Raw genomic sequence first — 15,571 nt, forward strand, 5'->3', positions numbered from 1 at the left:
GGGGGGGGGGGATCCTCTAACCACAAGTGAGCCAGCTTCTTGACTTGAAAGTATGTGCTTTTCTCACAAATATTATTAGTGAGCCCAGAAACTTTATCCTTCAATACAAGGTGTTAAACATTCCAAGAGGTGAGTTTTGACATAAAGAATAAGAGAAACATGACATAGGTTATAGGTTCACTTTGTAAAGATGGCAAAATTTCCTTTAACTTTCAAAAGAATTAATGAATTTTTGTTATTTTCTATGTGACTCAAGTTTATTTTTTTCTCCAATTTTCATAAAATGTCTTTGTTAGTCATTTTATTTCATACTAAGATCATAACCTCTTATATTTTCCTAATCAATTAGTTGATGACACAGGTTAGGAAAGTAGAGAGGATTGCCACAGTTTTATACTTAAGAACTTCTGTTTTTTGTTAACATCTTTGGAATATGCTTAAATATCATGAAATAAGATATTGAACCTTTATATAATCTTCTAAATACTTACTGTGTTAAGACGGTCAGCCTTTTTATGTATTGTTTTATGTATATATTTAAATTGACTAAAAAAATTTTTAATTTGCCAATTCTTTCAAATAAGTGTGGTTCCATATAGGCTTTCTATTTTAAATTAACATCATGGTTTTCAGGGAAGAAGGTATATCCAGATGAAAGTGTCTAATACCTTGTAAGGGTTTGAATCTTGGCTGCACTACTATACTAACTTGAATAAATTAGTTAATCTCTCCATGCTTTAGTTTTCTCATTTGTAAAATGGAGAAAGTAACCAATAAAATTGTTCCTAGGATTGGATAAATTAATAGAGTGATTAGAATAGTGCCAGGTACATAGACACTCAGTAATTGGTGAGTATTTTTATAAGTATGGCTCTTATTGTTGTATTCAGGGTAAGCCATTTGTTATATGATGCTTGTTATTCTAAGCTGACTCTGAGGATTTGAATCACTCTACTGCCTAATGTTCTCTTTTCTGAGTAGCCTTTAACAAATCACATGTTGAATGTAAATTGATATGAGTAATTTGATATGTCAAATATAATAATATAACGTGTTTGGTAATAATTGGTTGAATTTCTTAAGGGATAGGACTTCTCTGTATTGAGCTTATTGCAAATAACATTGTAAGATGTTTGATTAAAGATTTTTAGTTGTCATGGTTTTCAGCACTGGTCTAGATCAGTACAGATAATAGAAATATAAGTTATATATATAATTATAAATTTTATAGTGTCACATTAAAAAGAAACTGATAGGGAATTCCCTGGTGATCCAGTGGTTAGGACTCTGCACTTTCACTGCCGAGGGACTTGGTTCAGTCCCTGGTTGGGGAACTAAGATCCCACAAGCCGAGTGGCGCAGCCAAAAAAAAAACCACCAAAAAACTAAAAAGAAACAGGTAAAATTAATTTATATAATATTTATTTAAATCAATATATACAAAATATTTCAACGTGATATTGGTAATTAAAAATTATTCAAGTATTGGGCTTCCCTGGTGGCGCAGTGGTTGGGAGTCCGCCTGCCGATGCAAGGGACACGGGTTTGTGCCCTTGTCTGTTGAATTTCTTAAGGGATAGGACTTCTCTGTATTGAGCTTATTGCAAATAACATTGTAAGATGTTTGATTAAAGATTTTTAGTTGTCATGGTTTTCAGCACTGGTCTAGATCAGTACAGATAATAGAAATATAAGTTATATATATAATTATAAATTTTATAGTGTCACATTAAAAAGAAACTGATAGGGAATTCCCTGGTGATCCAGTGGTTAGGACTCTGCACTTTCACTGCCGAGGGACTTGGTTCAGTCCCTGGTTGGGGAACTAAGATCCCACAAGCCGAGTGGCGCAGCCAAAAAAAAAACCACCAAAAAACTAAAAAGAAACAGGTAAAATTAATTTATATAATATTTATTTAAATCAATATATACAAAATATTTCAACGTGATATTGGTAATTAAAAATTATTCAAGTATTGGGCTTCCCTGGTGGCGCAGTGGTTGGGAGTCCGCCTGCCGATGCAAGGGACACGGGTTTGTGCCCCTGTCTGGGAAGATCCCACATGCCGCGGAGCGGCTGGGCCCGTGAGCCGTGGCCGCTGAGCCTGCGCGTCCGGAGTCTGTGCTCTGCAATGGGAGAGGCCACAGCAGTGAGAGGCCCGCATACAGCAAAAAAAAAAAAAAAAAATTATTCAAGTATTTTACATTATCTTTATATCTACAAAGTCAGGTGTGTGTGTTATAGTTACTGTACATCTCAATTTGGACTAGCCGTGTTTCAAGTTTTCAGTAGCCATATGTGGCCAGTGGCTGCAATATGGAACAGCACAGGTCTAGATATATTTATTGAAAAATCCCTGTTTAAGAAGTCTTCACTGGTATTTTTTCTTAATCACTAGCATTTTAATGCTTCTGAACTAAAAATTTTATAGGTTAAAATATTCAAGAGGGAAATTCACTTAAGATAGTAATTTCTAAGTATGTAAGCCAAATGAGATTCAGAGAAGCACATGAAGCACATACTATCTATATATTAAAGTGCAAACACTTAAAATATGCAGTACCCACCAGCAGATCAATTAAATAATTATTGAGTATCATCTATGTCCTTAGCATTAGTCTTTAGTGATAATACTTTTGTTAAGCAGGAGTAAGATTTTGGGGGTTAGTTACCAGATGTTGTATATGTGTAATAAAGATAATTGTGTTGGAAAACAGTTGGATATAGTTTTTTTAAATTTATATATATTTTAAAATCTCATTTCATGTAATACATTGTGTATATATATAATGATTTTTTTCATTGTGGTTTGTTCACACAAAGATTTCTATTTTCCACATACCTTTAATTACAAAGAAAAATTTACATACTCTCACAAAATGGAATTGTTGATTGATTGAGAATAGCTATTTTTGTTTTGTTATTCTTCTATTAGATAATGAACAGGTCAGACTTTATCATTGAACTTTCGTTAATCAGTATTGTCAAAAACCCTACTATGGTTCTTTTTTGTTAAAAGTAGGAATTTTTGCAACTTTATTCTTTTTATTTCAGGCCGTTCATACTCTGTATGTTCTCCAAGAATGCTTAATCAGTGTCTGGAGTCCTTGGTGCAGAAAGTACAAAGTGGAGTGGTAATAAACTTTGAGAAAGCAGGACCAGATCCTTCCCCTGTAGAAGGTATTATTGTACTTCTCTTATAGACATTGTAAACTGGCTTTATCAAGTATTCAATTTGAACTGAAAAATTACTATGATTTGGCCTTGTCAATGTTAAGTCCAGATTATTAAAATGACAAAAGAGCTGTTGGTAAAGAGGGAAGATTAAATGGGAAAGTCAAGGTAATATGACAGTGGTTTGGTAGCATCGCGTTTTTATATATTGGTTGTTCATAGCCTGAAAATTTATAAGCGCCAAAACGCTTTTTAAACATTTACAGATTAGCATATTTCCTTTTTAGTATTGTAATGCTGACTCTCTCCAGTATATATGCTTCTTCCTTGTCCCTTAATTCACAAGAGTGTTCAACCCTAAGTGTTTATTTAATTCCTTAGCTACATTTTTTCTAAAGATCAAACCGATCAGAACCAAATGGTTGGTGTGGTTCCCAAAATGAGAAACCAGCCTTTGCCATTCAGCTTGATCCTTTAAAGTCTAGCTGAGCCCCACCTGGCTTTATTCTAATATTTTGTGATCATGAACTATTTATATTAGCCAGAGGGTATAAGGAGTTTTACCAGAACCAATGGACAGTTTACATCTGGACCTTCTGCCTTGTATGAAGTAGCTTATGACAAGAATTAGAAAGTCATTAATGGCCCTGGCAGAGGTGATCCACTAGAGTGGGTAATTGGGAGAAGAGAAAGGTCATAGAGATGAGAAAGTGGTACCCTCAGAAGGGATTATAGGGAAGGAGCAGAAGATGGTAAGATTATATAAATCGCATACTGTGTCTGGTTTAAAAAAACAAACAAACAAAAAATTGAATTGTTACACATGGAATATATTTATTTTTAAATTATTTTAGGACATTGCTTAGAGTTAGGCACTAAGTAAATGTTTACTGAACTGTTAAAGAGAGTTACCGTTTTCTAGAATTGTTTTAGATTAAAGGTAGACACCTCAAATCTGGATTTGCATATTAACTTTTCGTTTTAGTTATTAGGCTTTCGTTAAAAAGATTGATTTTTAAAGAAATATTCATTTAGCAATACTTACCTAGTATTTACTAAGCCAAGCATGATGGTGAAGAAATTGAGTGTTTGCCCTTATCATCTAGTGGGGAAAATATGTCATTCGTTAAACAAGTATCTACTATGAAGTATGTTTTACATAATCTGATTGGACAAGCAAAAGATGCTGTGGGACCTCCTTTCACCTATTGAACTCATCGTTGGAATTTGCTGATGTTACGCTCTAGTGAATTCTGATATAATCTAAATGTTAAGCCTTAGTCATGATAGTATTCTACCATTTAAGAAAAATAGGAAAATCCAGAATTGAACAAGTATTAAGACATTTTTACTAAGTAATAGTAGATATAATTTAACTGCTTATGTTTTTCCTTTAATGATACATACTTTGCTTTGATTTCTTTGCCGTAGATGGGCAGCCAGATGTATCAAGACCTTTGGGATCTCAGCCTTGGCATAGCTGTCACAAACTCATATATGTCAGACCAAATCCTAAAACTGGGGTTCCTATAGGTCACTGGCCTGTTCCAGAGTCTTTTTGGCCAGATCAGAATTCTCCAACACTAGTAAGTACCAGAGAGACTGTGACTTTGTAATAGTAACCGTTAACTGCTTTTCCTACTAGTTTTAAGTGCTCCCGTCAGTTAAAGGTGTGGCTGTTGTATAGGAATTAGACAAGCGCTCAAAGTGCACTGATGAGCTGTTACTTGCTTAAGTGTACTGTATTGTTCATCAGGAAGTAATAGAGAAGAGGCATCTGTCTCCTTTAGAATCTAACATTATGCTTAGGCTTTTATTATTGGCATCTGGTTACAGAAGCATAGATATAACAAGAGCTTCTCTTTGGATTCTAAATATAATGTAACATGAGGATTTGTCTCTGGGACCTAATATACAGTTTAAATGAAGGCTTAGAAAATAATTCTGATGGTTTGCCTGCAATCTTTTAGGACTTAGTCTTAGAAATTCATGTTGACTTGCATAGTTTTAGTTATATTCAGTGTTTTCAGTCTGGAGGTTTAAGGTAGCAAGATTTTCTGGTCTTGTTTATAGGAATTATTTTTAGAAACAGTGAGGCTTGTTGAATGATCCTGGTGAATTATCAGTGTTCACTGTATGGTTCTTATAATAATAGGGTAAATTTATACAAATATCTTAAATCTTGTTAATACCCTTTTTTCAGATTAGTGTTTTTTGTAGTAATTGAGGACACCATGGGATATGACAGTGGTTCTTTTGATGTTACCTTTAGAAGATAAGAGTTGTATTTCAAAGATCATTAAGCAGTCTTTAATAATGTTTCATGCAGCTATCATTTATGAATTAAATTGAACTCTTTTTGAAACCTTTTATGCTTTAAACCAATATCAACTCTTTAGGATAATTTTTACTTTTATTCTATACAAGGTCTATAAGGTGATATTTCCTTTATTCATTAGGGATTTAATGTAGTACATGAAATTAAGTTTTTATACATTTCAGTGAGGTATCTTCTTTCTTTTTTGGATTGAACCATCATAGTTTTTTAGTCTGGCTTTAGAGAAGCTCTCAATTTCTTTGGTCATATTACTTTCTCCTCTGGAGCCCTTTCAAAATTCTTATGGAACAGATATCATATTTATATGAAATATTATATTGTTGGTTATTCATTCTATTATATTTATTTAACACCTATAGTAGTTAAATAACAAGTACATATGGTACTTGTTAAGTCCTAATCGGAAGAAATCCAAAACCAGTATCACAAGCATTATCTATTAATATTGCTCTAGTGGTCTATTACAAACTGTTACAAGCCATAGAGGATTTTGAAGTGTCGGTAGGATTTCAGTTGGAGGAGGAAACTGCGTGAGAAAAAAGTATGGAAGTTAAAAAGAACAAGGTGAATTTAGAGGAATGGAAAGTAACTGTGAGGATAGGTGGGTCATAATATGTATGTAGGACATTGAGAGTACTATTAAATAAACCAAATTGCTTATGACTTTACATGCAAGGTTAAGGAATTTGAGCTTTTCTTAATAGGGTTCATAGAACTGAAGACATTTTTAACAGAGTGTTCCTTTAGGAAAATTAATCTGGTGGTTGTTACATGAACTAGAAGGTAAGCTATTTACCTAGAGGGCTATTGCTTTGGTTCACTTAATATAAGAGTTTGAATTAAGATGATGGAAGAGAGAATGATAAAACAAAAAGAGAGAGAATACTAGAAAGAACTGGCAAAATTTAGTAACTGAAGGATATTTGAGGGGAAATGAACTTTTTATAAATAATAGTATTTCATATAAGAAGTACTGATACTGAAATTAAATGTGATTTATTAGAGACTGGTTCTGAATTTGAATCATGGCTCTACCAGTTATTAGCCATGTATCTTTGGTTAATTATATTCTCTAAGCTCAATTTCCCATCTGTTAGAGATAGTAACTCCTATCTCATAGGATTATTTTGGGGATTAAATGAAATAATAAATGCCCCCCCTTTTCTTTTGGGATCTCAATATTGTCATCCAGAAAAATAGATGAGTTTCACAGACCCATTCAATACGCTGTACGTCAGGTACATGCTAGGCACAGGAGCAAAACAGTACTTCCCCTCTGGAACCTTACCATTCCATAGGAAGGTCAGTCATGTAAACATAATAGAGTACAGTGTGCTAACTGTCATGGGGGGCAGAGCAGAGCCCAGAGGAGGTGGTGCCTAACTGCCTGGTATGTGTTTGGGGTACATGGTGAGACTGTGTCAGGGAAGAAGTTTCTTAGAGGTTGGTACTTGCCTTTTGCTAGTTCAGTCTTCAAAACTGAGTTTGTTTGCATTATGCAAGGGGGAAAATAGTAAAGCAGCTTGTGATAACATATGAAACACCGGGGCATGAAAGATAATGATCTGTTTGGGCAACTGCAAGTCGTTTTGGTATGGCTGGAGCACAGGGTGTACATGGTGTGGTGGTTAAAAGGCAGATGGGGACCGTATTGTCAAGGCTCTTTGTAAAACAATATTAAAAGAAAAGAATCTGGCCCTATTTTTAGGTGGTTGGCTGCTATTTTTACCCAATAATTTGAGTTAGGAAAATTACACGATTATATTTATCTTTCATGGCCATGGGATTGATTGGAGGGGGCTGACTAATTAGGGAGACTAATTAAAAATGAACAGTTGTACTAATCTAGTCTGAGAAATGATGAAGGCATGAATTAGAGTGGTAAGAAATAGAAGGTAAATTTTTAGAGAGATGAGAATTTAGCATTGACAGAGGGCAGTAACTAAAATAGTGAGCATCTGCCATGTTTATGTGTTCTGCTAAGTGGCTTAGAATTTGTGGTATCATTTAATCTAATTCTTTGTGACAGTTAAGTATGGAGGATAAGAGGGAGATATTAAGGCTAACATCTAGGTTTTTTAGAACAGGTTTTGTGGTTTGGGGGTGAAATAATGAATAATAATGAATTTGAGGGACCTATAGAAAATTCAGGTTATGTACAGTAGGTAGTTGGATACATAAGAGAAATGAGAGAAATCTGGTCCCTTATACAGTAGATTTGGGAGCCACCGGTATATGTAGATAGTAACTAAGGCCAAAAGGAGTCCTTTATAGCTATGAAATTCCACATTATTTCTTCATAGCTCATATTTTCTTCACCAGTCTTCACTTGATGAGATTTTTAGGAAGGAGACTGTTAAGGGGGAAATAGAGTAACTTGCTTTTTTTTTTCCTTTGAAGTATTGTGGTTTTTGCAGCTCCACAGCAGGGCCTCCAAGGTAGGATGTATTTAACACAGGGGTAACCAATTCAGTCTGCTGGAATAGGGAAGGGAAGCGTTAGAACTTCTATGTATGTTTACTCTTTTCTATTTTTAATATTATTTTGATATATATTTTATTATGTACCTGTAAATTAATAATTTACAAGTATAAATATATATATGCCCTAATATATTGTATATTCAAAAATTTGTACTGATCAATGTGTGTCATCAATTTGGAAGCCAAATAGTTAAATTGCTACAACTGAGGACTTAGGAAGGTTTCTATTAAATTAGTTGTTTCTTATATATAAAAATTAATGAGCACTTATTTAATTCCAAAATTTTGCATTTAATTTTTCTGATAAATTTGATTTTAAGACTTAACAAAAATTTTAATTCTGTATAGATTTTGAAGTGTGTTTTTTTCTTGTGAATATTATATAATTTAAGCATTACATTTTTAAGTATTTTCTTTCAGCTTAGTGGTGCTTTTGGTAGTAAATTAAATTCTCACTAGCAAAACTGAGAAACTGAGTAAACTTTGGTAGTGAGGGATACTAAAAAGGAGTTTGTTTCTGGTGCTTTGTGAAAGAGTAATAATAAGACTTTCCCCTCTAGCCACCTCGTACATCTCATCCTGTAGTGAAGTTTTCCTGTACAGACTGTGAACCGATGGTTATTGACAAATTGCCTTTTGACAAATATGAGTTGGAACCTTCACCGCTGACTCAGTTTATCCTGGAAAGAAAATCTCCTCAAACCTGTTGGCAGGTGAGCTGAACGACTATAGCAATTTAAAATTTTATTTATTTATTTAATTTTTATTGAGAGTATAATTGATTTACAGTGTTGTGTTAGTTTCAGGTGTACAGCAAAGTGAATCAGTTTTACATATACATATATCCACTCTTTTCTTCTTCTTTGTTGCTGCGCACAGGTTTTCTCTAGTTGCAGTTAGTAGGGGCTACTCTTCGTTGCTGTGCATGGGCTTCTCATTGCGGTGGCTTCTCTTGCTGTGGAGCACGGGCTCTAGGCGTGTGGGCTTCAGTAGTTGTGGCACACGGGCTCAGTAGTTGTGGCTCGCGGGCTCCAGAGCACATGCTCAGTAGCTGTGGCGCATGGGCTCAGTTGCTCCGCAGCATGTGGGATCTTCCCCGACCAGGGCTCGAATCCGTGTCCCCTGCATTGGCAGGTGGACTCCCAAACACTGCGCCACCAGGGAAGCCCTATCCACTCTTTTTTAGATTCTTTTCCCATATACGCCATTACAGAGTACTGAGTAGAGTTCCCTGTGCTATACAGCAGGTCCTTTTTAGTTATCTGTTTTATATATAGCAGTGTGTATGTGTCAATCCCAGTCTCCCAATTTATCCCTCCCCACTCCCCACACCATAAGTTTTATTTTTTACACCTGTAACTCTATTTCTGTTTTGTAGATAAGTTCATTTGTAGCCTTTTTTTAGATTCTACATATAAGCAATATCATATATTTGTCTTTCTGTCTGACTTACTTCACTCGGTATGAGAATCTCTAAAAATTTAATTTGATGTTTCTTAAAAAGTTAAATTGAATCCGTGGTTTATATAACGTTCTGTAAAGGTTATTAAATGTGAAGTTTTAACTACTCCTTTTTAACAGGTATATGTAAGCAATAGTGCAAAATATAGCGAACTTGGCCATCCCTTTGGTTACTTGAAAGCGAGTACAGCACTGAACTGTGTCAACTTATTTGTGATGCCTTACAATTACCCAGTCCTCCTTCCCCTTTTAGGTAAGTTATTCTCATCACATTCTCTGTGGCTTAGCATACATACAAATTTTTCCTAAAAACAAACTTTGGGAACATCCCTCCCTTTTTAAGTTTTCTTGTCTTCTGGAAATTAATGAATATATTTTTTTTAATACTCTAAAATACTGAAGCTGTATAAGGTTGTGTTATAGCAACCTGTGCATGTTTCTGGTAAATTGAAAGTCAGTGTCAAACTACCTTTGATTCTGCAAACTATTGAAGATATTATATTTTAAGTTTCTAAATTAAGTATTCTCTTAAGTTTTTTGCAATTAGATTTCTTACATAGTTAGAATTAGTAATGCAGGCTTTGTATTCGGTAAATAAGTAGACATTTTGTAGAAGCATATCATATTTATAAGATCTGAGTATTTTCTAAGGATTTATCTATACTTTTAATTTTCATTTGGCAAATATTTTTAAATGATGAATTTGTTCTAAAATAATATGATAAGCCTAAAGTTGGTTTCTGGGGACCATTTGGCTATAGTTTTTTGAGGGGTACTGTTGGAGAAGACATCTTTCCCTTCATGGAACTGCATCAGATTTAAAGATTACAGACAAAATATTAGTAGGTATATTTTATAGAAAACATCATGCATACTTTGTTTCTGTCTTCAAATCTGTTTCATATCTAGATTTTCCTTGTGTATATTCTGATTCTACCTTTATTATTACATTTAATTTTAGACCATAATTGGCACGTTTTTATTTTTAAAGTGGTACTACTACTCAAAAATGCCAGAACCAAAAATTTTACCACCTTTAATTTTGTTAAAAATATAGGTCAGATGTTCCTCTCTCTCTTATATAAATAAGAAAGCAGACTTTAAAAATGAAACTTATTTGACTTGATTTTCATGTGTGAAAACAATAAATGATGATAGTTTGTTCACATTATAAATTTATAGATGACTTGTTTAAAGTACATAAGGCAAAACCAACATTGAAATGGAGACAGTCATTTGAAAGTTACTTGAAGACAATGCCTCCCTACTATCTTGGGGTAAGAATATTATTGTTAAAAATAGAACTTGTTATAAAATTTTATATTATGCTTATAGTTTACTGTAGGTATTAAAACTTTTATTTATTGCTGTTATAGAATAAATGTCATGAAAATTGAGTATACAAATGACCCATATAAATGTAATGGGAAAGAAATGTTTCAGTGATTTGCAGAATAATGATGATGATGATGATAATGAGAATATATATATATAATGCTTACCCAGGCCTGGTTCTATCCTAAGCACTTTACATGTATTAACCTCATTTAATTTATATGGTAACCCTACGAGGCAGAAATCACTGTTCTTATATCACAGATGAGGAAACTGAGGCACTAAAAGATTAAATAATTCATCCAAGGCTACATAGCTAATACTTGGGGGTCAGGAATTCAATCCCAGGCAGGCCTGGCTTTAGAATTTAAGCTTTTAACCTCAATTGTTATACTACCTTTTTAAATTGCAGTTTTATAATTATTTCCCTTTAAGGGTACAAAAAAAGGTTTGTGTTGCATTATCCCCTAAATCTCCAGAAATATTGCTTAAAACCTAGTGTATCATAATAGATAGGACCAATAATGCATATAATATTAAATATATTACTTTATTTATTTTGTGAGAAGTAGCTTCTTAACAAAAAGACCTACACTAAAAGCACTTTAAAACATTACTTCTGCTTTTACTGCAGGAATGTTACAGTATGTGACTGTAACTAATCTTTCTAAATGGTCCCTAATAAGAACACTAATTTCTTGAGCTTTGAAAATCATATGTTATAGTTGTAAGAGAAAAGTTGTGTGTGTCTAGCACATAGTGCCTGCTATGTAAGAGAGGGAAAAGGAAGAAACACTTGAACATGAACTTGCATATGTTTGACTCCTATGTTTCATAGCCACTGGGAGGATTTAGCCAAAGCCACATGAATATTAAATATCAGACCTGGGATTTGATTCCACTTTGACACCAGTGCTTTTATACTCTTTGTAATATGTCATTGGGTGGTTATCATCCTTTTTCTGACTCTGTCCCATTCACATGGGCTAGACAGTCCTGCTAGTGACATTTTTCCTTGCACAAAGTGGCTCTCAATTAGTCCTTACAATTGAAAATCACTATATCACATCCATAGTAAATATTAGATGATTTTTGCCTCCTCGTTTTTCCTTCAGAGCTTGTTTTCTGTTTTTTCAGCTCAGCGAATGATAATAGTAGTAATGATTAATACCTACTGAATGCTTACTGTGTGCCAGATGTATTTACATGTATTAATTCATTTAATCCCATGACAACCCTATGAGGTAGATACTACTATTATCATTTTACAAATGAGAAACTTAAGGCACAGAGGGGTTATATTACCTGGTACAGGGTCACAAAGCTAGTGAGGGGTTGAGCCACAACCCTTCCAGTTACCCAAGGTAGAAATCTTCTATTTTCCTTGACTCCTCTTTCTACTTACCACCCAAGTTCTATCAAATCAACCTCTGCAGTGTGTCTCCTGCCCTCTTCTTCCAAACCTAGTGTCTCCAATGGTGCTAAGAAGTCCAGGACTTCACCCTTTCTTGCTCTGGGTGTTGTTATTATAGCCTCTAATCCTTGTTTAGTATTTCAAACTGCCTTTCATACCACTGACAAACATTTTAATGAAGTACAAATATGATTATGTGACTCTTACTGAAGAAAAGGAGACATTTTGGGAGGTGAAATTTTCAAAATTGACAATACATAATACCTATAAGTTTTTGCCAAGCTCAGGATTGAGTGGTATTTTCTTTTTCCCTATAGCCTTTGAAGAAAGCTGTTAGAATGATGGGAGCACCTAACCTAATAGCAGACAGTATGGAATATGGACTTAGTTACAGTGTCATTTCATACCTCAAAAAATTGAGTCAGCAGGTAATGTTAAGAAATAGAGCCATTAAGTATTTTGAATGGTTTTGGCTAAGGTGGTCAATAGGCCAGATGTTAGTTCTTGATGATTCTAATAGAATTCCATCGTATTAATGTATTACATTTTAAAACCACGTATATCATATATTAACATAATTCTATCTCAAGTAAATGGTATGCTATGTTTTGAAATGATAATTTCAAGCAATAATTCCTAGTTTGTGGAAATGGCTTTATTAATGTGGTCCTAGCCTTCCTGTATGTGAACATTCTTTGTTTTCTTTTGGGAAATTTATGTTAGAAAGTTGTTTTTCTTAGACAAAAAAGTCAGTTTCTTTTGCTTTATGTTTTAAACCTATAGCTTTTTCTTTCAAAATGGGAGTTTCTTTTGAAATATTTGTAAAAATACTGAATTTTGTCATTTTGGGTGTACATCACATTAATAGATACTATAGTAGTCAAGCAGTATACACTTTGACTGCCAAGTTATTAAAATTGTATAAAACACAATTTTTCCAGTACTCCTGCCATCTCTACTTCAAGTGCTAATTGAAATGTAGGTTGGAAAGAGTCAAAATATTGCTATTTGCTTTCCAGTGAAAAACTCCATCAGTGTTTGCCATATCTATGAACATTTAGTTATGTGCTAGTAATAATGTCTTTAAGTAAATATTGATGAGATTTTTTTTTTCTAATTTTATTTCACCTCTGAATTGGAAATATATATTTTTATTTAGGTTACATTTACATTTCATGGTTTAGGTGTAGTGGGTATTTAATAAATAAAATAAATTGAAGTTGTGTTTGTGAACCCTGCTGCAAAATGTAAGAATTGTGATGATTTAAAATCATAAGACATTATTGTTTAAACTATGTTCAGTTTACCAAGGACTTGACATAAATTTCTCTACTTAAGTAGAGTTTTAAATTTCTTATGTACTTTTAAAATATAATAAATACTTAATTTATGGAAGACCAAAACGGTTAGCATTTAATTTACCACTTCAGATTATGTCATGATAACTTTTGGTTTCTTTTTTTGCTTTAGGCGAAAATAGAATCTGATCGAGTCATCGGTTCTGTAGGCAAAAAAGTAGTACAGGAAACTGGAATTAAAGTCCGAAGCAGATCACATGGTTTATCAATGGCTTATAGGAAAGATTTTCAACAGCTGCTCCAGGGAATTTCAGAGGATGTTCCTCACAGACTGCTAGACCTTAATATGAAAGAATACACTGGGTTCCAAGTTGCTTTGCTCAATAAGGTAATGGTTATGTGAATTTAGTACTGATATAGTTATAGTCTGTTATATTGTTGAATATGGCAAATTTTCTGTTAACTGATACTCAGTTTGTCTGAACTTCTGTACCTCTGCAGAATAATGATCAATTATATTATTATTGAATGATTAGATTTTAGAGTTAAACACTGTACATGGTGAGTGGATGAATGGATGGACTGCAAAGAGCAAACCATCCCGTTCATTTTATAGACGAGAAGACAGGCTTAGAGATTGCCTAAAGTTACATAGCTAATGGTAGAGTTCACTGTAGTTTGGTACTTTTATACTGCTGACCTTGGGTACACAGCATGATCCTGAAGTGCTTTGTGAATACTCATTAAAAAGATCTTCATCCCAGTAGTCTTTTTTGTAGAAACAGACAAGCTGATTCTAAACCTTATATGGAAGTGTAAAGGTCCTAGAGTAGCTAAAACAATTTTGGAAAAGAATAAAGCTGGAAGATTTGCACTGTCTAATTTTAAAAGTTACTGTAAAGCTACAGCGATCAACATGTTGTGTTGTTGGCATAAGGAAAAATATATAGATCAGTAGAACAGAAGTAGGCCCTCACACATAGAGTCAATTAATTTTTAACAAAGGTGCCAAAATAATTCAGTGGGTTAGGAGACAGTCTTTTCAACAAATAGCGTGGGAACAATTGGCTACCCATATGCAAAATAATGAACTTGACCCTTACCTCACATTACTTGAAGTGATCATAGTCATACATGTAAGAACTGAAACTATAAACTTCTACAGCAGAACAGGAAGAAATCTTTAAGATGTTGGATTATGGGTCAATGAAGATTTCTAAAATACAACACACAAAGCACACACACACACAAACTTGATAAATAGAACTTCATTAAAATTGAAATTTTTGTCTTCAGAAGAAACTTTGATGTTTCTCCTAGGCAAGCTATAGCCTGGGAGAAAAGTATGTATTGAGTAAAGAACTTGTTTCAAAATATATAAAGAACTCATAGAACTCAATAATAAAGAGACAAACATCCAATAAAAAAAGTAGACTAAATATTTGAACAGACAGCTCATATACAAGCTTGAACAGGCACATAAAAAGATGTTCAACATTATTAGCCACTGGGGAAATGCAAATTAAAACCATGATGAGATCCCACTTTATGCCCACTAGAATGGCTAAAATTTAAGACTGAAAAATATGAAGTGTTGGTAAGGTTGTAGAACAACTGGAACTCTTATACATTATTGATGGAAAATAGTTTGCAGTTTCTTAGGAAAGGTAAGTATTGCTATATACCAACAGTTCTGCTTGTAGGTATTTACCGAGATAAATAAAAATATGTGTATATAAAGGCTTTGTATACATAGCAGCATTAGTAACAGCCCCAAACTGAAAATAGTCCAAGTGTTCATCAACTGGTGAATGGATAGAGTTATGGTATATCCATGTAAAAAGGAAAAGACAGTAAAAAGGAATAGACACTAATACAAGAACAACATGGTTGAATCTCAAAAACATGCTCAGTGAAAGAAGCCAGATAGAAAAGATTGCATATTGCAAGATTCCGTTTATAAAATGGAATGTAGAGAGAAGGAAAGTAGATTAGTGGTTGCTTGGGGATAGGAATAGAGATTGACTACAAATGGGCACAAGGAACTTTCTGGGATGATGGAGATAT

At 33.7% G+C, this 15,571-nt stretch overlaps 1 protein-coding gene across 1 annotated transcript in view; it reads left to right on the forward strand.

Moving 5' to 3' along the window:
• The window catches only part of INTS6 (integrator complex subunit 6), a 91,956-nt gene that overhangs the window by 65,663 nt on the left and 10,722 nt on the right, over positions 1–15,571 (forward strand). The window contains exons 6-12 of the mRNA XM_007471687.1: positions 3,056–3,181; positions 4,607–4,761; positions 8,557–8,709; positions 9,578–9,710; positions 10,640–10,734; positions 12,524–12,634; positions 13,677–13,892. Coding sequence (XP_007471749.1) covers positions 3,056–3,181; positions 4,607–4,761; positions 8,557–8,709; positions 9,578–9,710; positions 10,640–10,734; positions 12,524–12,634; positions 13,677–13,892 — 989 coding nt within the window. The remainder of the gene's footprint in view (positions 1–3,055; positions 3,182–4,606; positions 4,762–8,556; positions 8,710–9,577; positions 9,711–10,639; positions 10,735–12,523; positions 12,635–13,676; positions 13,893–15,571) is intronic.

Source organism: Lipotes vexillifer, unplaced genomic scaffold (assembly GCF_000442215.2).
Source record: "Lipotes vexillifer unplaced genomic scaffold, Lipotes_vexillifer_v1.1 scaffold470, whole genome shotgun sequence".
Classification (NCBI taxonomy): Eukaryota; Metazoa; Chordata; class Mammalia; order Artiodactyla; family Lipotidae; genus Lipotes; species Lipotes vexillifer.